The sequence below is a fragment of the Glycine soja genome, chromosome 12 (genome assembly GCF_004193775.1).
Source record: "Glycine soja cultivar W05 chromosome 12, ASM419377v2, whole genome shotgun sequence".
Taxonomy (NCBI): Eukaryota; Viridiplantae; Streptophyta; class Magnoliopsida; order Fabales; family Fabaceae; genus Glycine; species Glycine soja.
Window position 1 is genome coordinate 7319032 of NC_041013.1, and position 22782 is coordinate 7341813.

General features: G+C 31.7%; 2 protein-coding genes and 1 long non-coding RNA gene across 3 annotated transcripts; 1 reads left to right on the top strand and 2 right to left on the bottom strand.

Annotated features, from left to right (window-relative positions):
- Positions 1–166: 166 nt before the first annotated feature.
- LOC114380241 (transmembrane 9 superfamily member 5) lies at positions 167–4147 on the top strand. The gene is made up of 7 exons (XM_028339246.1): positions 167–406; positions 483–523; positions 643–1231; positions 1325–1456; positions 2176–2332; positions 2432–2916; positions 3634–4147. The coding sequence occupies exons 1-7, from the start codon at positions 258–260 to the stop codon at positions 3848–3850; spliced, it is 1770 nt and encodes a 589-aa protein (XP_028195047.1). The 5' UTR covers positions 167–257; the 3' UTR covers positions 3851–4147.
- A 4293-nt stretch (positions 4148–8440) lies between these two features.
- Positions 8441–9700, bottom strand: LOC114380324. The gene has a single exon (XM_028339326.1). It carries the CDS (start codon positions 9698–9700, stop codon positions 8441–8443), a length of 1260 nt encoding a protein of 419 aa, XP_028195127.1.
- Positions 9701–13935: 4235 nt separating this feature from the next.
- Positions 13936–16718, bottom strand: LOC114379512. Its single transcript, XR_003659508.1, has 2 exons — positions 16396–16718; positions 13936–16116 (listed from the first exon to the last, which is right to left on the bottom strand). It is a non-coding gene; the product is annotated as an uncharacterized LOC114379512 (long non-coding RNA).
- Positions 16719–22782: the final 6064 nt, after the last annotated feature.

Sequence of the window (22782 nt, forward strand, 5' to 3'; positions counted from 1 at the left end):
AACAGATAATTGTTTGTACTGAACACCCTTCTTAAAAGGGATTATATATAATTTTTCTTAAAAAAATTCTAGAGGGCAATAACTATTCCTTTGATCGTACAATTTTTTTTATAGAATTGATCGAAAAAAAAAATATGAATTTTTATAAGTTCAGATATTTTCTTTGACAAGAAAAAAAAATTGTCATGACTAGGGTGGCTGTAATGTAAGCATTTGACTCTGCGAGATCGCTGCATCTGGCTTCACTACCTGCATCTATGGCTAAACCCCACCATCTCTTTCTCCTTCTTCTTCTTCTCTGCGCCACTCTTGAGTTTTCTTCATCTTCACCCTCCGATCACCTGTACAATGTTGGAGAACTTGTCCCATTGTTTGTCAACAAAGTGGGACCCTTCAACAACCCCAGGTTCCATAATTTTCTCATTGCTTTTCCTCATGTTTATGTTCATTGAATTTCTATTTACACAATTTCTCTGTTGCAGTGAGACATATGAGTACTATGATTTGCCTTTCTGCACCCCAGGTTAGTAGTTACTCTTGGTCTTAGGTTTAAGGCTTAATCTCGTGGTGTTTAAAAATGAGATCAAATTGAATTGGAATTTGGAACCACTTGGATTGTGAAAAAGGTTGTGTTTTTCACAGACCCAATTGTCAGAAAGAAAGAGTCCCTTGGGGAAGTTCTCAATGGTGACCGTTTGAGCAATGCTTTGTATGAGTTTAAGTTCCTGGTGGACAAGATTGATGAGACCTGGTGCCAAAAGAAGCTTACAATTGATCAAATTGCAACCTTTAAACGAGCTATAAACCGCGACTTTTACTTCCAGTTTTATCTGGACGATCTTCCACTATGGGGGTTCATTGGTAAACTTGAAGAGGATGGGTGGACACCTGGTGGAGGAGGACCTAACTATTACCTTTTTACACATGTTCAATTTGATGTTCTTTACAATGGGAACCGGATCATACAAGTAAATGCATTTGGTGATCCAAATCGCGCTGCAGATATTACTAAAGATGTTGGTGTTGATGTTAAGTTCACTTATTCTATTATCTGGAATGCCACTAAAGTACGTTTTGAGAACAGGATGGACAGATACTTGAGAGCTTCGTTGATGCCTGTCCACCAGCAAGTTCATTGGTTCTCGTTTGTTAACTCAATTGTCATCATTTTGCTTTTGATTGGTTTGCTTGCCCTGCTTTATATGCGGCATCTGAGGAGTGATTTGAAAAAGTAACTTTCTTCTTTATTCATAATTCTATAAGAGCTGAATATAATCAGGCTGTCTTTATTTGTTAGCCTAACAGTTTTTCATTTACAATTTAGGTATTCTAATGCAAATGAAGAAGATAATGAGGTTGGTTGGAAGTCCCTCCAACATGGCGATGTATTCAGACCTCCTCCAAACTCATCCTTACTTTTTGCTGTTGTGGGAACTGGTACCCAATTGCTAATCTTGTAAGCTACTTTTGTGGTAAAAATACATATTCCCCGATCCTCTCCCCAAAAGCCATGTACCAAACCTCCAGTCTTTACATGGCAATGTCATGACTATAATATATCAATGCGTGTGATGTATAGCTTCATCTATGCACCAACCCACCTAGGTTTTATTCAAATCCTTTAGCAATCTGAATCTAGACTATCAAGTGATAGCAAAGGCCAAAAGCATTCTCTTTACAGTTGATTTATGTTTTTCTCGGTTTGACCTCACATGTATGGTTATGTTTATGATGTGGATCGCTCTTCCTTCTGATTCTTTGCCTAATAATCTTTAAACTAAACTGAGGCAGACTTTGTTTATAATTCTCCTGTGGAGGTTATCAGCCAGCTTTACTTATGCAACCTTTCATATATAGTTTTCTTTTTCTACCTCTTGCCACCTATCTTCTAACTAAATACATCTTAACAATGGACATAGTTTGTTTTTAATAATTGTACATCAGGATTCAACCAAAATTCAAAGTCATTTTTCTATTGTGAGTAGGCAGTATCTATTCTATTCCCACTTGAGATCTGGAGTCAGTGTGGTTTAGATGTCTAGCTTATCATACAGCCAACTCATTAATCATTTATCACTGTTCATTCGTGTAATGTTGGAAAAAAATAATTACAACTAGTTGGCTTATAACTTTGTTCCTCCTTTGAAATAAAATGACATGCCCTTTTTCTTTCAGGCTTTGTGTCTTGCTGTTTCTAGCACTTATTGGCACCCTCTATCCCTACAATCGTGGAGGACTGTTAAATTGGCTTGTCTTGCTGTATGCTCTTTCATCTGTTTTTGCTGGGTACACTGCAGCATCCTTCCATGGCCTGTTTGCTGAGAATGGATGGGTAATTCTTTACATAATTCCACAAGAAAGACAAAAATGTTACACTTTTAATGTTATTTTTAACTACCTATAAATATATGTGATTTGGCTATAATTCCAGGAAAGGAGTGCTAGTCTAGCAGCAATTCTTTACACTGGACCAGTGTTTGTTGTAGCCTCTATCCTCAACATTGTCGCAATATCTTACAGGGCTACAATTGGACTCCCATTCGGCTCTATTATTGTGATTCTTGTTTTATTAACATTTCTCGCCATCCCATTGCTTGCATTTGGTGGAGTGATTGGATACCGTTTTAGATCTAAATTTCAAAGCTCCTCTGCCACAAAGAGACATCCGAGAGATATTCAACAGCTTGCTTGGTACAGGAGAACACCATTTCTAATGTTTATTGGGGGTCTTGTGCCTTTTAGTGCAATAGTCCTGCAACTACACCAGGCATATGCTAGTATGTGGGGCTACAAAATATACACTCTTCCTAGCATTTTGTTTGCCACATTCATTCCTGTCATTTTGATCATTGCACTTGTCAGTATTGGCTTGACATACATTCAACTATCTGCGGAAGACCATGAATGGTGGTGGAGGTATGTTTTGTTGCTGATGCTTGCAGCTTGCTTCCGTTTAATGTTTTTCTTCTCCCCTATTCTCCTCCCTCGCTTGTTTGTGTGCCTGGGTAATATTTGATCCTTGATAACCCTGACATCCTAACTGATAACTGAAATCTATAATTGATCCTCGCATTGTTTAAGATTCACTCTGATATCACAACTCTTATCCCTCTTACAAAATGAAAGATAAAGATATAAGGTATTTTTTTTTTTAATATCAAAGCTTGTACATAGGAGATGAGAGGATTAGAGGAAATGGTCATATTAGACAGCCATTACTACTGTGGAAAACACCATCAGAAAATGTTTATGTTATGATCAATTCAAATACATTTAATTGTTTCAAAGGTTTATAAAGAAAAAAGGAATAAGGCTGGCTGCCTTGTTACATTCCAACTTTCCTTATCTATTGTTGTTTTGATTTAGTTCTTCCTTTCAAGTCTTAAGGGTACCTTACCCTCACCCCCACTGTACTTTTTTCTCTCCTTTTTAATAACGCATATTCTTTTATTGAATTTTTTTTCAAATGGTTTGATTCATATTAAAATTGTGAAAGAGTACAAATATTTTATAATGTTCACATGTTATATGATGTTTCCATAAGAAATTTGGGAGGGAAAAAAAATCTATAAACATTAGGCACCCTTTAGTACGAGGCTTTATCACTAATGTATTTATTTTTTGTGGGTGCAGATCAGTGCTGTGTGGTGGCTCAACAGCCATTTTCATGTTTGGGTATTGCGTCTACTTCTATGTGAGATCAAATATGAGTGGATTCTTGCAGCTATCCTTCTTTATTGGCTATAATGCATGCCTATGCTATGCTTTCTTCCTAATATTTGGTGCCATTAGTTTCCGAGTTTCATTGCTATTTGTTCGCCATATATACCACGATGTTAAAAGAGAGTGAGTTACCTATCTCAGAAGCAAAAGCAATATTGGTTATAATGCAAGGGTATCCCTTCCTTGAGTTATGGACTACCCTTTGGAAAGTCTAGTGTACACAGTATGATGTAACGGTATCCCTTGAATTTTTTTAGTTAAAGGACATTTGTGCAGACAATGTATCCTTTATTTTACTTTTCTCAACTCCATGACTGCACATTTTGGAAGAGGCTTCCTGGTGGCACGTTTTACCCTGGGAAAAGAGATGAGTGGAATGACATTTCTAAGAAGGATTAAGTGTCTATTTTTGTTTTGAAGTTTATTAGAGTTGATTTTAAATCCTTAAATATAATTAAAATGTGCCAAAAATAATTCCAGCCACCAATTTTACATTAAAATGTGTGTATAATGTGAATAATTGATTTCTAATGTAACTCAAACAGGTCCCAAGTCCACAGGTTGTTTGAGTAACTTTTCTTTTTTGGGTGTTACTTTTCTACTGAAGTTTGTCAATTGTAATGATCTGTCCAAAAAAAAGAGTTCATTGTAATAAGGTTTAATATTTTCTCATTTTTTTAGTATGATTCCTTATAAGAACTGAGTTTTCAGAAAATAGGTCAAATCATGGGGAAATTATATTTTTTTATCATAATAATTTTAATTTAAATGTTTTTTATTTATGGTTGTCTCTTTCTTGACTTAAATAAATTATTAATGTTTTAATTTACAAATATAGAAAGTATGAAAAAATGTAACAAATGGGATGATTATTTTTCATGAAAGTATAGAGAAAAGTTTAGACTTAACTTATCAAATTAGACACGTAAAATATAACACACTGAGATAAATATTTTTTTAAAAAAAAAACAAGTAAGAAAATTTAGGATTCAAGAGGATGAACTTTTTCTGCTAAAGATTTGATTGGGTAATTTAGGACCATTCATTCCATTGACGTGATTCAATGTTTTTTTTTAATATTATTAGGTTGATATCTCGCATTCTTAATGTTTTTTTCTTGTGTATAAATATATAAAGATTTTGATAATATTTTCTAAATGCAAAATAATAATGATGAAATTGAATCCTATATGAAATATGATATGTGACCACACGTGGATGAAAACATATGAAGGTAGTATTCTAAGTTTTATACTTAGTTTCTTCGCTTAGTATGGACTTGATGCTCCAATTTCTTTTGTATCCCGTAACACTACAGCTATGTTCGTTTCTAACTAAAGAAAAGCGTTGAAAGTGTGTAAACATGGATGAAAAGGAAAGAAAGAAAGCATTTCGTGCGTTCCGTACGAAATAAGTGGGGTCCATGCTTGCAGATTTCTTCTCAAACCTGAGAAGAAATACGAGGAAAGAATACATAGTTTCTATCAAATTCGAAAAAGATGCAGCCATATTTGAATATGGAACTGAGAATCGAATATTTCAATACCAACAGGATTGGATTTAAGCATAGGAAAATACATTTTATATATATAACAAAATAAAATGTCATTTAATATTATATTTTTTTAAAAAGGAAATGTTAGAACAAAGGATAATGTGGATGAAAGTTTGAAAAAAAGAAAGGAAAAAAAAAAGAAGAAAAAAAGGCTTCAAGTCTCACATCGCTCAAGATAAACACTTGAATAGTGTTTCACTCCCTATATATAGAGAGCTCATTTCTTCATTTTTCTTTGCCTCAGTTGAGAATCATTTTCTCAACTTTTCTTTCTCCCTCCCATATTTCAGCTGATGCATTTCCGGCAAACTTCTCCCTCTTTCTTTCTGTCGCTCTAAAATTACGGTGGGCTATAATAGTGACTTTTTAAGTCATATTTTCGGTTGGCTATAAAAGTAACTTTTCAAGTCATATTTTTTGGTTGGCTATTAGAGTGACTTTTCTAGCCATATTTTCGGTTGGCTATAATAGTGACTTTTCAAGTCATATTTTTCGGTTGGCTATTAGAGTGACTTTTCAAGTCATATTTTCGATTGGCTGTTAGAGTGACTTTTCAAGTCATATTTTTTGGTGGCTTTAGAGTGACTTTTCAAGTCATACAAGAGGGTGTAATTCTAGAAAATGTTCCCTCAGTGCAGTGAGAATCTTATACAGTGATCTGAGCTGTTTTATCTTGGGGATGTCGTGGTTGATAGTCTGCTTGCACAATGTTTGGCAGTGCCACGAAATGTCTTAAAGAAAGCGACATTGTCCGTGACTCAGCCAGTAATTTTTTCGGTTTGCCATAAACTATTGTTCCAACAGGAAACAATAATTAATATCATATGAAATAACATGGGTAGAATAGGATTTGTAAAAATATTTAATTTTAATTTTTTATTATCTACTAAATCACTTTAATTCAAATATTTCTTCTCTTTTCATCTCTAGTGAATAATCTTATTTTTCATTTCTTACATTTTTCACCTCAATCAAACACTTAAGTGAGACTAAAAAGTCAAAAATCTCGTTACTATCTTTTGAAGTTTTTTATATTCCTTACCACATCTTTTCCATCAAAGAGCTGAAATTTCAAAATAAATATAGAAAATACTCAACTTAATCCTTAAAAGTTTAATTCATTGACAAATGAATCTTTAAATAATAAAAAATTATTTTGTCCCAATGTGTAAAAATGCCCACATTTTAGTAAAGTCAATACTTTTGTCCATCAAATTTAACATTTTCATTGACATGAGATGTGAGGATTAAAATGTCACGAGAAAAGATTGTGAAATAAAATGATGATTTGGCAAAATTATTTTGTCATGAAAATTTGAATGGACTATTTTGTCAAATTTAATTTTTTTTTACCCTATAGTCTTTTCCATTTTAAATCAAGCATCATAATTTATTTATTTATTTTTATTTTTTCTTTCTCTCCCATCTTTCCATGTATACCCCTCTTTCTACAACACCAACCTAATCCTAAATGCTAGATGGAGAAAGATAGTTGGGGAGGAGGCAAGGATGAACACAACGACAACGAGGATAGTGCCACCTTGACCTCTTCGATGAAAGTACAGAATATTGTCGTCGACCCAGGAAGGCAAGCCACCATCCTCTACCTCGCTAGTCTAGTCACGATGAGGCGCACGACTAAAGAGGATGCAAATGGAGTCTGTGGCAGCTATCGCGGAGGCTCACGATGAGGGTGTCCTTGCCAACGTCATTGGGGCCGCTAACGACAATGATGAAGGCATCCTTATGCATTTGGTTTTATGAATTAGTGTAAAAAAATTAAAATTTAGGTTGGTGATTTTTGAGATCTAGATAATACTCTCTTTTGTTGGATTTGTGACTACATGAAGGCATTTTGTGTTTGGTTTTGTTACTGTCTATGAAGCACCGACACCGACACCGGACACGACACGGACACGGACACGTGGACACCTGTAATGTCCAAAATGTAGGACACGGACACGACTATATATATATATATATATATATATATATATATATATATATATATATAATAAAATTACATAAAATTAAATATGAGTGATATGCATAAAAGATCTAAATTAAAAATCAAGATTTATATATTCATCATCATCTAAAAAGAACTTTTCCTATGATAATGAGTCACAAAAAAATACTAAGAGACCTCATTATACAATTTGTACTCTTTGTTTCTTTACAAAAAAAAATTATAAAGCAAGATGATGAATTAGCAACTTCAAGTCTTCAAGAATTCCACAAACTAGCAATCATCATTGAAAAAAACACTTTCTAACTCTGGTTCATCTAAAGACAAACTAGCAATTTCAAGAATACCACAATCATCAAGTGATCCAAAATCATCTCCGGCTACATCCCACATTTTAGTTTCCTCTTGATGATATTGTGGAGTATTCCTTGAGAGAAGTCGTAGGTTGCTATGAACAAATACTAAATCTTCAGCTCTATGTGGTGCCATCTTGTTTCTCTTTAAAGAATGAATGAATGAATATGTACTCCAATTCCTTTCACAACATGAAGATGAACAAGGTTATGCAAGTAGCTTAAGGGCAACCTTTTGAAGTATTGGAGCATTAACGCTATGAACTAGCCACCAAGCTTTTGGATCCATTTGACCTCTATCATTTAAAAAATCAAGATCATCAAAACCTTCTCTTCCATCCTAGAAGTTGGCAAACTCAATATTCACTTTCCTCCTTACATCCACATCAAGAAATAACCTCTTGAAGCATTTTAATCTTTCACGAGTGAGTTCCAAGTCTTGATGTGGAGGAACTCGATTAGAATCTTCACTTAGCCATTCATGACTATAATATCTATAATTAAAAAAATATATATATGATTGAAATTTATGTAATTCTAAAAAAAAAGGTAAGTAAAAAAGTATAGAGTTAATTACCTTGGATTTAAGGAATGAGCTAAACAATGGAGAGGAGTGTTACTCTTAGTCCAACGGTCAATTAATATGGAGTGCACTACCTCATAAAAGGTTGATCCTTCACTCTCCTCCTTTCTCTCATATTGATATATGGCATTCTTCACCTTTTCAATCATTGAATCCCACATTTCATATACTAGATGGAGAGATGAAGCTTCTGTATCAGTTCTTCTAAGAACATCATAGATAAGGCTAGTGAAAGAAAGAATATAATCAACCTTATCTCACCATTTATCATCCAACAAAGTATCTTTCACAAATTTAGTCTTTGTAACATCATCTTCCTTATAAGAAGGCCATTGGTCACTAATGACCATCTCTTGGAGTCCTTTCTTCAATTGCTTGAATCTCTTGAGCATTACAATAGTGGTGGCAAATCTTGTTGGAGCAATGGATAGTAATTTCAATGAATTGAAAATTAATAGTCTCATAGAGTGATTCATGATAAAAAATTTCACAAACATTGCATCATCCGCAATTTGGGTGATCCAAGAACATTCTTCATAAATAACATTGTTTTTTTCTGTATTCTTGGCTGCACATATGTTCTTCAAAGCAAGATTTAATGTGTGGACAACACATGGAGTCCAATAGATGGAAGGAAACTCAGCCTCAATTATTAAACTTGCTGCTTTACAAACGACTGCATTATCCGTCATTATTTGCACAACATTTGAGTGCCCAACCTCCATAATTACCTCCCTCATAAGTTTGGCAATGAAATCCTTGTCTTTGATCTCATTTGAACAATCGATGGCCTTTAAAAACATAGGTCCACTCTCTGTGGCAGCCATGAAATTAATAAGAGATCTTTTTTGCGGGTCACTCCATCCATCACTAACAATGCTCATACCCTTCTGGCTCCATGCATTTTTAATTGGTTGTAACAAGTTCTCCACATGTCTCCTCTCATTTTGAAGTAATGTTGTCCTTAATTTATTATAACCTGGAGGTTGGTAACCACTGATCTGATTGTTGACAGCATAGGCAAACACCTTTCTATAATGAGGATTTCTTGCTAAATGAAAAGGCAGCCCCGAAGAATAAAACATCCTAGCAATTTCATGATCAAGTGTCTCTCTAGCTTGCAAATTAAAGGAATTTTCTACAGTTGATGTCTTTCTCTTTTTTGGATCAACACCAAGAATGTTTGTATCCATTTGGTGTTGAGTAGAAACCGGAAGCAATGATACAGATTTTGTTTTTGACTTCTCCACCCTTAATGTTGTCTCATTGTCTATCTTCTTCAAATCTATAAGTCTGTCAATTGTTACCTTTTGACAAACTCTAACTCCCTTTCCAGTCATCTTCAACAAGTGTGCCCTCACTTTAGTGTAAGATCCATTAAAGGTAAAATCACAAATATTGCATTTTATCTCATAATTTCCACCACCACCTACACTTTTTATCTTTGTAACATAGGTCCATAAAGGTTTGGTATCATCATCTTGTTCTTTAGCTTGACTAGGACTAGAAGCACTCATCTCTACAATAATTTAAAAAAATTAAAAATCAATGTAAACAATTTCTAAGTAAAAAACAAACAACAAAAGCAATTTCTAATCAATGTTGTTCTTGTCTTATTGGCCATGTTGTAGCTTAATTTTATTCAAAATAGGACTATTCAAAATAATTTTAGTTTTTGTAAATTATATTTGTTTTATTTTTTATTTTTAAACAATTTAGATACTTTTTTAGAAAATAATTTTTTTAAGAATAAATAAGAAAATAAAAAAAAATCACAAAACTCAAGGCTTTATTTTTTATTTGCTAACAAGCTACAATAAAATAATAAAAATTAAGGTAGGGGAAACTGAATAGTATACTTTAATTGATGCCCCACACCTACCCGGACTTGTATAATAATAATCTTTGTGTTGTACTTTAAAGCTCCATTATTATTTGTGTTTTTATTTTCCATCTTCATTTATTATTTTTAATATTTTCTGTATAATTTTTTTAAAACCGAAAAATAGATTTAAACTAATGTGACAATTTTATAATTAAAAAGTAAATAAAAAAATAAAAACACAAGTAAACCCTTAAAATTTTAATTGAAGAAAAAGTAAAATTTCAATCCTACAAAAATATGTTAACATCCACCCATTTATTTTATTTAGAAAATATGATAATTGTTGTAACGTGCTTGAGGCCACCTTTAAACGTTTAAATGTATCAAATGGCACAACTTTTATTTAGAAAATATGATAATTGCTGTAACGTGCTTGAGGCCACCTTTAAACGTTTGAATGTATCAAATGACACAACAAAACAAAAAAGTATCTAAATAAAATAATAAAAATAAACTCTCTTGTAACTATCAAATGACATTGGGTAATGGGTACCACTGCACATGGAAAGAGAAAGAGAGAAAATACCATAAAACCAGAAACCATAAAGCACAAAAGCATCAATTGAAATTAGAAATCATAAAATCAGGCAAAAGCATCAACAGGGAAACAAAAGAGGCGAGAGAGAAAACTCAGAAACATGGAGGCGATGGAGCAGATGAAATCATGAGAAAACTCAGAAAAGAAAGAAAGGCCTACCTGCAAAGGGGGAAATGGAGGCGGCGACGTGGAGGTTCGCTTGCGGCAAGGAGAAGACGTGATTTTCGTTTTAGGTAAGTCTTTTTTAAATAAATAATAAAATATTTGGTTGGGCCGCGTTTGGACGCGCGTGTCCACTTGTTGGGCCACGTCCGATCACGCGTTTCCTGCATCCAATCGTTTCCAGCGACGGCGGCGGCAACGGACATCGCGTCGCACCGGAGCCGCACCCGTTTGTGTGTCTGGTGCGTCTTCGATGCGGGACGCGGCACTTCGGTGGCGTGTCCGTGCTTCATAGGTTACTGTGTCTCGATCCATGTCATCAACATTGATGTCAACGACATTAGCCTTGACACGATGGTGTTGGCTCATTCTTGAACTCGCGCTCACCGACAAGCTAGAGTGAAAGAGAAGACGAAGTTTGGCATGGTGATAGTGCACGATTGTCATCCTTTGCAAAGAGTTGAAGAGAATGGTGTGGGAAAGGATGGTGTTGAGGTTGAAGCTTTAAGAACATACTAGTTCTGATAAACTTGCATCCAGGAATGCGGTGACGCTCATGGCGGAAGCAAAGAGAGATTAACTTATTTTTTGTTTTTTTTTCTTTGTTCACTGCCTTCTTCTCTGTTTACTTGCATTGAATTTTTTTTATCGCACTTATATGTAGCAAATTTGCTGTCATTTTGGTTTTAATTCAATTGTTGTAGGTTCTGAATTTTGGTTTTGAATAGGATTCAGAATTATAAGGTTTAATTTTGAATTCATTTAGAGAAGAGGACTATTTTGTAAAATTGAAAAAGAAAGATTAAGAATTTATATTAACAAAACGAACAAACAAAAAATACCCAAAGACCACTTTTAGTCATGGTACATCTTCGTTTATGGAGAAGAATAGTTGTTGACAGGAAGGGGAAAGACTAATAGGTAAAAAAATTCAAAATTGACAAAATAATTCATTGAAATTTCCATGATAAGTTAGTCTGTTGAGTTAACATTTTACTTCAATTTTTTCTCATAACATTTCAATTTTCATATGTCACATCAACAAAATGATACACTTGATGGACAAAAATAACAACAGGATTAAAATATTGATATTTTTACACATTTAAGGATAAAAAAATAGTTTTTTTTTTATCTTTGAAGGATTCATGTAAGAGTCCGTTACACTTTTAGGTAGTAAGTTGAATATTTATCTATAACAATAGATAAAGGGGATACTTTCTGATTGGCCTCCACTTTTTTGGACACTTTTACCCTCAAATATCATAAGTTATACATTATTCTCTTTGAGTGATGCCTAAATTTCTAACTTACAATTTATTGAAACGATGCTTGAAAACTAAATAACTACACCCTCTAGATCTTCTCGTATTTGGTAACTTTACACTCTCCCATCTTTTGTTATCTTATAATTGCATTCTCTTGTTTCTCTTTCTAACCATGACATCCTATCTATAACTGAAATCGAGAAACCTCCATCTCCCTCACATATTTCTTCCTTTTCTCCTTTTCATCTTCTCTCACTCTCCATCTCTCTCCTTCTTGAAGACTCATCCTCTTTTTCATTGAAATCCAAATATAATATTAATCTTTTGGCATTCATAGGAAAAATAAGGATCCAATCTTCTACTCCAAGGAGACAAGGATCAACGGGTACACAAACATAACCCCTTTTTTTAGCATCAAATTAGCATGGTATATGATAACCTATAATGCACTAGGTTTTATGCACTTTGCATTTGAGCTGTCACTAGGATTCTTCAATTGCTTCCTTCAAATAAAGTGTTTTTCGGTGCTTTTTATAGTCGATTGGTTTTGTGATACTGATGCATGAAGTAATATATTTTCTTTTCTAGATATACTAAATCATTAAGGAACATTGGACAACTTATGAAAGAATTTTCTTTTCTAGATATGACAATGAGGTAGGTAAGTATGGTTGCAATTGAAGTTCAAATTTGTAACATATTCTGGGTAATTTAGTTTTAGTTTGGAATATAGATTTTTTATTTGTGGTCTTACGTGTTATTTTTATTTATATTTTTAATTAATTTTGTCTTTTATTAATTTTTTTATTTTTTATTATAAGATTTTTTTTTTTCATTTTTGTGTGTAGTTGGAATATTTAAAGTTTACATGTTATGAGTCTATAAAAAAGAAAAAAGAAAAAAAGAAACATACTTGGGAAGAATAGGATGATATATATATATATATCTTTGTTTTTGATCATGTCATTCTTATAGTATTTAATCGTACAAATTTATATTAAAATTACTGAATTTTATATTTAGATCATGAACATCAAATTGTGAAGAAATGGTTTAATCGATAGTTTATAATGTTAGAAATAATTTTATTGAACTTTTGTAAGGTGTTTAAAATGACTTTTCCTCTTAAAAATAATTTATGAAATGAATTTATGTAAACCATTAAAACATGGATGTTCCGTTACAACAGAAAAATGTATTTTAATATTTTTAAATTAACATGTTCTTGTAATAACTTCAACATAATAATATCTTTAATTTTTTTTCTTCAAAAAAAGTAAATAAAAAATATTAATTAATTATTTTTCATTGTCCTAAAAATTTCTTATTTATCAAACGCTAGCGGAAAAATAAACATCATTGTATATTTCTATAATTTGTTAATTTTGGGTATAAATGTTTAAAAAATTATAACAAACTTAAAAACATTGTGAAAAGGATCATGACTTGAATGATTTTTTTTTTTGTTTTGTAATTACAATTTGAAAAATGTTTAGATAATCTTTACTTTCTACACATATTTTTTATATTTACTTTATATATTTATCCATTTTTCTCTTCATGGTACCGCATATCTTACTTTAAAAAATATATAAAAAAATCCTTATAATTGAAGTATGTGCACCCTAAGAGCAAATATAACTAAAAATCAAAACAAGAAGAAAAAAAATTTAACATGTGACATAATAATGTTACCATTTCAATATTTGATAAATGCATTTATCAAATAAAATAATATTTAAGAATGTACCACAAATAATTTGATCAACGGTGTATAAATGAACATTATTTACAAACATAATATATTAATTTATGATATTATCATAACAAATAAAGAAACATAAAAATAAAATTATATATTGATTACAAAACATATTAAACAAAAATTAAATATGTATATGAATTTACAGTTAATAAAATATATTATTTAAATATATAAATTTTACCACAATAATAAAATATGACAGTAGAGTAGAAATGCGGATGCAGCACGCTTTGTTTTGGCTAGTTCAAATAAAGACAACAAGCAGTTAAACTAGTGTTGTTTCCATAAGAAGTCTCGCGCCACGCTTCAATGGGGAACTAGTGTGTACACAAGAAGGATCATTGGAAGAGAAGGCTTCCTTAACCACTAAGTTGTTATCCCTGGAGATATGAAGCAGCAAGAACCTTAGAGGAAGCTTTGCCATATTTCGAATGTCATTCACCAAATTGAAAGCATCAGACTCCACTGTCCTCTATCCAAAGCTAGTTTGAGACCATGAAAAATAACCCAGAGTTCCTCAAAGATCACATGAACATTCCCAAGATGAATCATAAACCTATACATACAACGCCCATAGTGATGATTCCTAGCAACTCCACCACATGTCGCAAGATGATCTCTAATCCGAATTGCACCATCGATATTGACCTTGATTCTACCTAAGCTTGCTGAACCCCAAGAATGGATAGACGAATGGTTTATAGAGTCAGGGCCAATGCTAAAATCATCCTTCAACCCCACTGAAGCTTTCCAATACCTTAAAGAACACTCCACTTGGATTGAGATAATGGTTGGAGAAGTCAAAGTATTCTAAAGCACGAAATTATTCCTTCTACGCCACAAGTGATCAAGAACCATCCCAAAGATTTGGGACCACTCATGTTGCACTTGGTGACCTTTGTGTTAGTCATAAAAATTGTACTTACTCCTCGGAAGGAATATATTTTTATAACAAATTAAGTAATTTTTACTAAATAATTGTATTTTTGTTCTTTCCATACCGCATTCAACTTCTTAAATTTTTGTTCACATTTTGATTGTACTCTTTTATTTCTTTCAAGACAAGTTCATCAAACTTACACATAAGTTTGATAACTTTGATAAATTTTACACACCAGATAACACTTTGTCAAGATTTCTTTGCATCCAAAAATGGATGTCACCTGCAAAAAAAGTAGCTAAAACTGATGGGGGTAAAAAGCTTTGCCATATACAAGGGACCGAGCTAGTGGTAGTCATGAGACAATTTGGACATGTTGGACTCCTCTTGGTTCTGACAAATTGGACATGTTGCAACAATAGCAATGCCCATTCTCCACCTTTTGTAATTAGTCATGAGACAATTCTTCCCTATGTTCCAAAGTAAGCCCCTTATCCTCTCCGGACCTTTCCAACGCCGTATTGAATTGAACAGGGGAATCTTCAGTGGCTCCATTGTGAATACCTGGTAACTATAAGCAAAATGCATCGAGAATATACCATCATTCGTGCTTTTCCTAGATATTTTCTCTTCCTTGCTCAAAATTAGGGGGAGTCAAACTGCAAATACTCGCACACATAGAACTGGGAAGGAATTGTAGCATGAGATTAATATCCCATCTACCATCTTCCCCCACAAAATCACTTACGTTCATAGTCAAATCTTGATTACCCAAGGTGCTTATTTGCTTACCCAGCAAGGACCCAACACCAAGAACCCAACTATCAATCCAAAAAAGCACATCATGACCATCCCCTACCCTCCATCTAATATTGTTCTGCACCGAGCTCCAGCCCAAACATTTTAACCAACCTTGTTCCTATTAATAAGGGGAACAATATCCTCTCCACAACCATACTTCTATCTAACTACCTTCACCCATAAATGAGAGTTTTTAGTACAAAGATCCTAGACAATTTTATACATGAAACTATCATTTACACGACGAGCCTTTCTAATTCCCAACCCTCCAACATATTTGGGTTTACACACCTGGTTCCAAGACACCAAATGCATACTCCTACTATGATCAATATCACCCCACAAAAAGTTCTTACAAACCTGACCAATCTCATCAAATACACTTTGAGGAAGGAAAACAGATTGCATAGCATAGGAGCGCATTACAGTAAGCACAAATCTAGTTAAGAGTTAGCCTACCAGAAAAGGATAACATTCTAACCTTCCATGACCTAAGCCTTCTTTTCATTTTCTCAATGACACTCCTTGTGGTAGATCTGGACACTCTCTCATGATGTAATTGCACTCCCAAATATTTGCCAAGCTTATTCGTATGTTGGAAAAGCATCACTAATCTTCTCACGAACAATCCATCCTACATTATTAGAGAAAAAATGAGTTTTCTAACAAATAACCTTGGCACCAGAGCTCTCACAAAAAATATCAAGACAAGGTTTAATGATCTCAACTTGGTCGATGGATGCTTCAAAAAAAAAAAAAAAAACCAAGTTGTTGGCAAAAGCAAGATGGGATAACTTTAGGCCCCTTCTACTCAACCTAATAGGTTTCCAAAATGTATTCTCAACTGCCACAACAATCAGTTGAGACAAACGCTTCATACAAAACACAAATAAGTAGTGAGAAAGAGGGTCACCTTGACAAATCCCTCTAGTCGGCCTAAAGGAATCATCCAAAACCTCACCATTCCAAAGGACTTTTATAGATAGAGTAGAGATACAAAACCACACCATGTTCGCAAAAGAATTTGGTAGCCCTACATCAATCGAAGTATCCTTAATAAACTCTCTTCTCATCCTTTGGTAAGCCTTCTCCAAATCAATTTTAATAGTCATCCATCCTTTATCACCTTTTTCCTTTTTCTTAGAACAATAATAATATTATCCCGCCTTTGTCTCCCTAGAACAAAACTACATTGGATTGGGCCAATAAGATCATCCATCACTTCTCTTAATCTTTGAGTAAGAACCTTAGTCAATACCTTATAAGACACATTGCAAAGACTAATGGGTCTAAGTTGCCCTAGAGTATCAGCATCATCAACTTTAGGTATCAAAGTGATCAAGGTATCATTAATGAACCTTACCTAACCAGGATTGCAAAAAATACACTTATAGTGTGTTTGGATGGAATAATTCAGTAGGAGAATTCATTTTTTCAAAAAATTTAAAATGATTCATGATAAAATAACTTGTTTGGATAGAGTATTTGAAAGGAGATTTAATTTTTGATATTTTTATGAATCATTTTGATTAACTAAAACAATGAGATTTCAAATTTTCTCAAAAAATATAGAATTTGAAATTCTAACTCACGTTTTTGCTCGGGACTCTTTCTTGCTCAACATTCACAACTACGGGTGACCAAAATTTTTACGACCGATATCGACATAAGTTGTTTTTCACTGACGTTGGTCGAGGTTTTTTCGGTCATAATTTTTTTGTATGATGTCAATCAAAGCTATTTTTGTTGATATCGGCTAAGATTTTTTTTAGATGATGTTGGTTAGGGTTATTTTCTCACTGACGTCAGTCATGAGAAATTTTCGCTAATGTCGGCCAAGGATTTTTTTGGTCATTGTTATCCAGGTTTTTTCAGTTGATGTTGACAATGATTTTTTTGGCCAACGTTGGTTAGATTTTTTCTACTGACATCGGTCATGACTAACTTTTAAGTAGACACATGTTAAGAATTTTCAGTCGACGTCAACTAGATTTTTCTAGCCAACATCAGTCAAAGCTATTTTTTAGCCAATATCGGCTAGGATTATTTTTTAGTCGATGTTAGCTAGGGTGTTTTCGTTGATGTCAACTAGATTTTCTTAGCCGATGTCGGTTAGGATTTTTTTGCTGACATCGACTAGGGTTTTCTGGCTGACATCAGCCAGAGCTATTTCTTAACCACATTAGCTAGGTTTTTTGGTTGATGTTGATTAGGGTTTTTTCTGCTAACACTAGCTAGGTATTTTTGACCGACATTGGATATGACTATTTTTAGTCAACATCGACTAGGTTCTTACAGTCGACATTCACTAGAGTTTTTTCAGTCGACATCGGTCAAAGTTATTTTTTAGCCAACATCAACCAAGGCTATTTTATAGTCAATGTTGGGTAGGGTTTTTTGTCCGACATTAGTCATGACTGTTTTTTAGCCAACTTCGACTAGGGATTTTTCGGCCAACGTTAACCAATGATGTTTTTCGGTCAACATCGGGTAGGTTCTATTGGTTAGCATCAACTAAGTTATTTTTTAGTCGATACTGGGTAGATTCTTTTGTCAACGCCTGCTAGGATTTTTTAAGCCGACGTTGGCTAAAAATAACCTTGGTCAATGTCATTCGAAAAGACTCTAGCCGGTGTCGGCCAAACAAACCCTAGCCGACGTTGGTAAAAAAATCTAACCAACATCGGCTGAAAAATAGACTCAACCAACCTGAGCCAAAAAATAGCCCCGACTGACATCAGCTAACAAATATTCCCGACATACTTTTGACAAAAAAAACCTTATTTGATGTCGACCGAAAAATAGCTTTGGTTGATGTTGATTTAAAAACATCACTGGTTATGGTTAGACAAAACAACCCTAGTTAAAATTATCAATATTTTTGTATTTATAAATTATTAAAAATTGAAAATATTTTTTAATTAATATTTCAAAATTAAATTGTATTTATTTTCTATAAAGTTTAATATTAAAATTTCATCTATTTAAAATATAAAATTGAAATTTTGCATATGGAAGAAATTGAATTGCCCTATCTAAACAAAAAATTTAAAATAGAAAAAATTTGAATTGATTTATCCAAACAAAACATTTAAAAAATAAACAAAATTAAAATCAAAACAATTCAAATTCTAGATATTTCAAATTACTTAAAATTTTAAAATTCCTAATCCAAATATAATATTAATGTTTTCACACAACGCCGGCCCAATAGTTTCCCATTGATTCTGGTAGACAAGGCTTGAAAACTATCCTCCTAGGAGCGCATATATATATATATATATATATATATATATATATATATATATATATATATATATATATATATATATATTATTTAACTGTCAATATTACCTTAATAAATATGTTAGAATATAATAAAACATATTTATTCCTTAATTATAGGCCTATTTTAAAAATTAAGAATAAGCATAAAATTAATAATTAAAATAAAATAGTTCCATTATATCATTTAATTTTTTCTATACATCAAATATTAAATTATCTGATGAATACTAACCTGGTGTGATAGGATAAGCAAATAGCCTTGTCATTACATAATTAATTAATGATTTATTTAGGAGATCTAATTCAATTAATTGAGAAAATTTGTGAATTATTATAAATTTTTGAAATTTCTGATTTATTTTATTTTTATGAATAAAAAATAATAATTTGTGGTTTGATTCTAAGTGTGTATGAAGAATCTGTTAAAAATATTAGACTCTTAAATATACAGCAGAACATTGAAAAATTAATCTTATTTTTGACCCAAGATTATCTTTAGTTTGTTTAAAGAAAATTGTCCAATAAACAACCACCTTAATTAATTAGTCAAAAAATTTATATTATTTTTCAGGGACACGGACAGTGAAAGGGCAGTGGGAACCTAGTTTAGCATAGGACTGCTCCGGTGCCACTTGTTGGGAGTATAACTCTCTCTCTCTTTCTCTCTCTTTTTATTTTATAATATGGACTTATATTCTTATAAATAGGGTATATATGCACATTTTCAACAATTGTTCCTAAACATAATTATCCGATCAAATCCAAAATATATAGGCTATAAAATAATGATAAAATAATTGTAGGTTTCAAATATAAAAATGGAATTAAATCATCAAAATTGATGTAAAAATAAGTATAAGACTGACCATCACTATTAAAAAATAGTCAATTATTAATAAAAATATTAAGTACTATTAAAATTGTATTTGTTAAACTAATCTAACAAATTAATATTATTGATTTACATTAACAGTATATGATATCTTATATTGATATTTGATATAGTAATAAAAGTATGTATCAATTTTTTGTACTAAACAAAATAGTCTGTTAATTCTTTTAAAAAAATAGACTATTAATTAATATATTATATTATTAATTAATGTAAATTTATAATGTTTATATTCATTACTTATTTTTATAAACCAAATATTATATTAATAAAAAGTAACTCAATGTCTAATAGTTAATATATGGCATTTTTTATAGTGTGAAAAACAAATATTTAGTTAATTGAATTAGAAAATAAACTAAAGTGGAACATAAACAAATAGAAAAGGCAATGGAGATCCAAATGAAGGGGCAGTTAAACACCATCCAATTATGAAAGCAGTGCTAATGTCAACCATGTACTTGGACGAAGAAATGATGAGAGAAAAGGAAGTAATTAAAACAAGAGAAAATAAGTTATGCATTGTAGTGTAAAATTGTCATTTAATTCCAGTTCATTATATATCATAAGTTTGTAATTTTTATGATAATTAGATTAAAAATCATATCAATAATAATTTATAATTAAAAGATAGTATAAAATTATAAAATATTTTGCACTATCAGATTAAATCACCATTAAATTGTTAAAACAAACAACAACTAAGCATAACAATTCCATGAAAATTATAGCAAGCCATTAAGGACATGATAGATCATGATATAAGAATGCTAAGAGGCATCTTATTAGATTAACTAAAAGGATATATTGGTGGGGAATGAGAATCCATTTTTGGTGGCTTTCCGACCAAATTCTTTGCTTGAGAATATGATTTATGGGCATTATAGTCTGAGTTAAGATTCTCATGTTCCCATTGCAAAGAATCTTTGAAACTTTCTTTTTTTCTCCCACTTTTTTCTTTTTTCTTCTCCCCGTGAGGAATAGCATTCCGTGGTCATTTCTCGCTTTGCATTTCAACCAACGCCATCATGTTTGCTCAACCAAATCACAACCATCTTAACAAGTTGTTTTTTTTTTTTTCTTTCTTATAATAAGATTGACCACTATAGTCTATTGTGGTTGATTCGCATGTGTTGCTTCTCATTTCAAAGTTTATTACTGCACTAAAAAGTGGATCTATCATTCTATGTATATATGTTAATATCGCATCTGTAAAAAAAAAATAAAAATTAAACAAGGAAATGTAAGTACAATGAGGAATAAAAGTTGTTTTACGTACAAATCTCAATCCTTAAAATTTGTCTTATTTTATTATATGTTACTTTTGATTTATTATATTTTAATATTATTTAATTTTGATACATTAAATTTTAAATATTTAATTCTGATTATTTATGTTTTTGAAGGTTTTATTTGATTATTTTTTTATTTCTGTTAACAACGTTTAAAACCATTCATGTTCTAAATTTTAAAATAATTAATTTAATATAATCACGGTTAAAAATCAACACTACTCTCTTTATCTATTTTAGTCTTATTCATCTTCTTTTATGAAAAAAAAATCCAAATTGCGCCCCTCCGTCATAACCCAACAGTGTAAAATAACTCTTCATCCTCAATTTTAGAAATTCAAAACCTCTTGAAAATCCCAAAATCAATTAAAACATTTCCACACAACAGTATTTCATTGGAAATGCATCTCAAAGGACACGAAACTCATATCCTCTAAATGAACACAAATTTTAAACCAAAGAGAAAATATACATTAAATCTAATTCCATAAAGATGCAAAACTCACATGAGCAAAATCAAAACAAGAGAAACCCAATAAGTTGGTTATGATAGAATGCGAAACCCACTCATCATAGACTTACCCTATATGCCCAACCAGTCGAGGGCATGCACGGAGGATCGTCGACGCCGTTAATCACAGCAACCTCCAACAACAACAACGACATTGGCAGGAGGTCCTTGACGTCGTCACACAGATCCCTTCCACTTTGTGGGTAGCAAAGGAAAAGTGTTCTAGGTTTGAAGGGAAAACTTTGTGTTTTGGATTTTGGCGCTTTATAATTTTTAAAATAAAATAAAGTTTAACTGTGACTATGTTAAATTAACGATATTAAAATTTAAAATATTAATGTAACATTAATGTTTTAAACAAAAAAAAAATACTAAAATAAAACTTTCGAATAATGTACGAAAGTAACATTAAGTCATGAACAAAAAAATTGAAGAAAAAAAGAGAGTAAATAATCACTTTTTCGTTCGATATGTAATTCATTGGTGAATGTATCATTTAAAGATGAAGATACAAAATTTAATCGACATATTTGTCATAATATTTTTTTGACTTTTCGTCTTTCCACCCCGCTGACAAATACGTGGAAGATGAAAATGCAAAATTTAGTTCTTAAAGTATAAGAAGTGCTACAAATATATCCGGATGTTAATAATGAATTGTATAGGAGAGAAATTATGAAAAAAAGGATTAAAAAACAGTAAAATAAAGCATAAGATTTGAATTCTTATACTTTGATTATCTATCTATTTATTCATCTATCAAATTGTTAATTAGTTTTTTAATTAATTAATATAACTACTTATTTTTCAAAATAAAATAAAATTCTTTAGTTTTATGATATAAAAAAATTGAGTTACCATTTAAAAAAAATGAAAGTCTTTTATTTCTTGAAAATTTTTGTTTCTTCAATTAATTATTAATCTTTATTACGTATTGGTATGTCAAATAGAATGTAAGGTCACTGCAATCCCTAAATCAGCGAGAGATACAACTCTACGTCCCAAAGACAAAAAATAAACCTCTGAAATATTTTTTTTGTTTTAAAGTTAACCTCTGTATTAATTTGAGCATTATTGTATTTTTTATTTAAATTTATTTGGGTTTTTTATTTATTAGTAACTATTTTCATTTTATTCATATTATTTATAATAAGTGTTGTCTTGAATGAAAGCGCATAAGATTTATCCAAGGGATTCTTTCATATTTGAAGTATATATATATATATATATATTGATTAAGGAAAAAGACTTATAATTTTACTTTAATTTCATCTAGTTTAAATTTTGTGAGATTTTTTTTAAAAAAATAGTTGATTA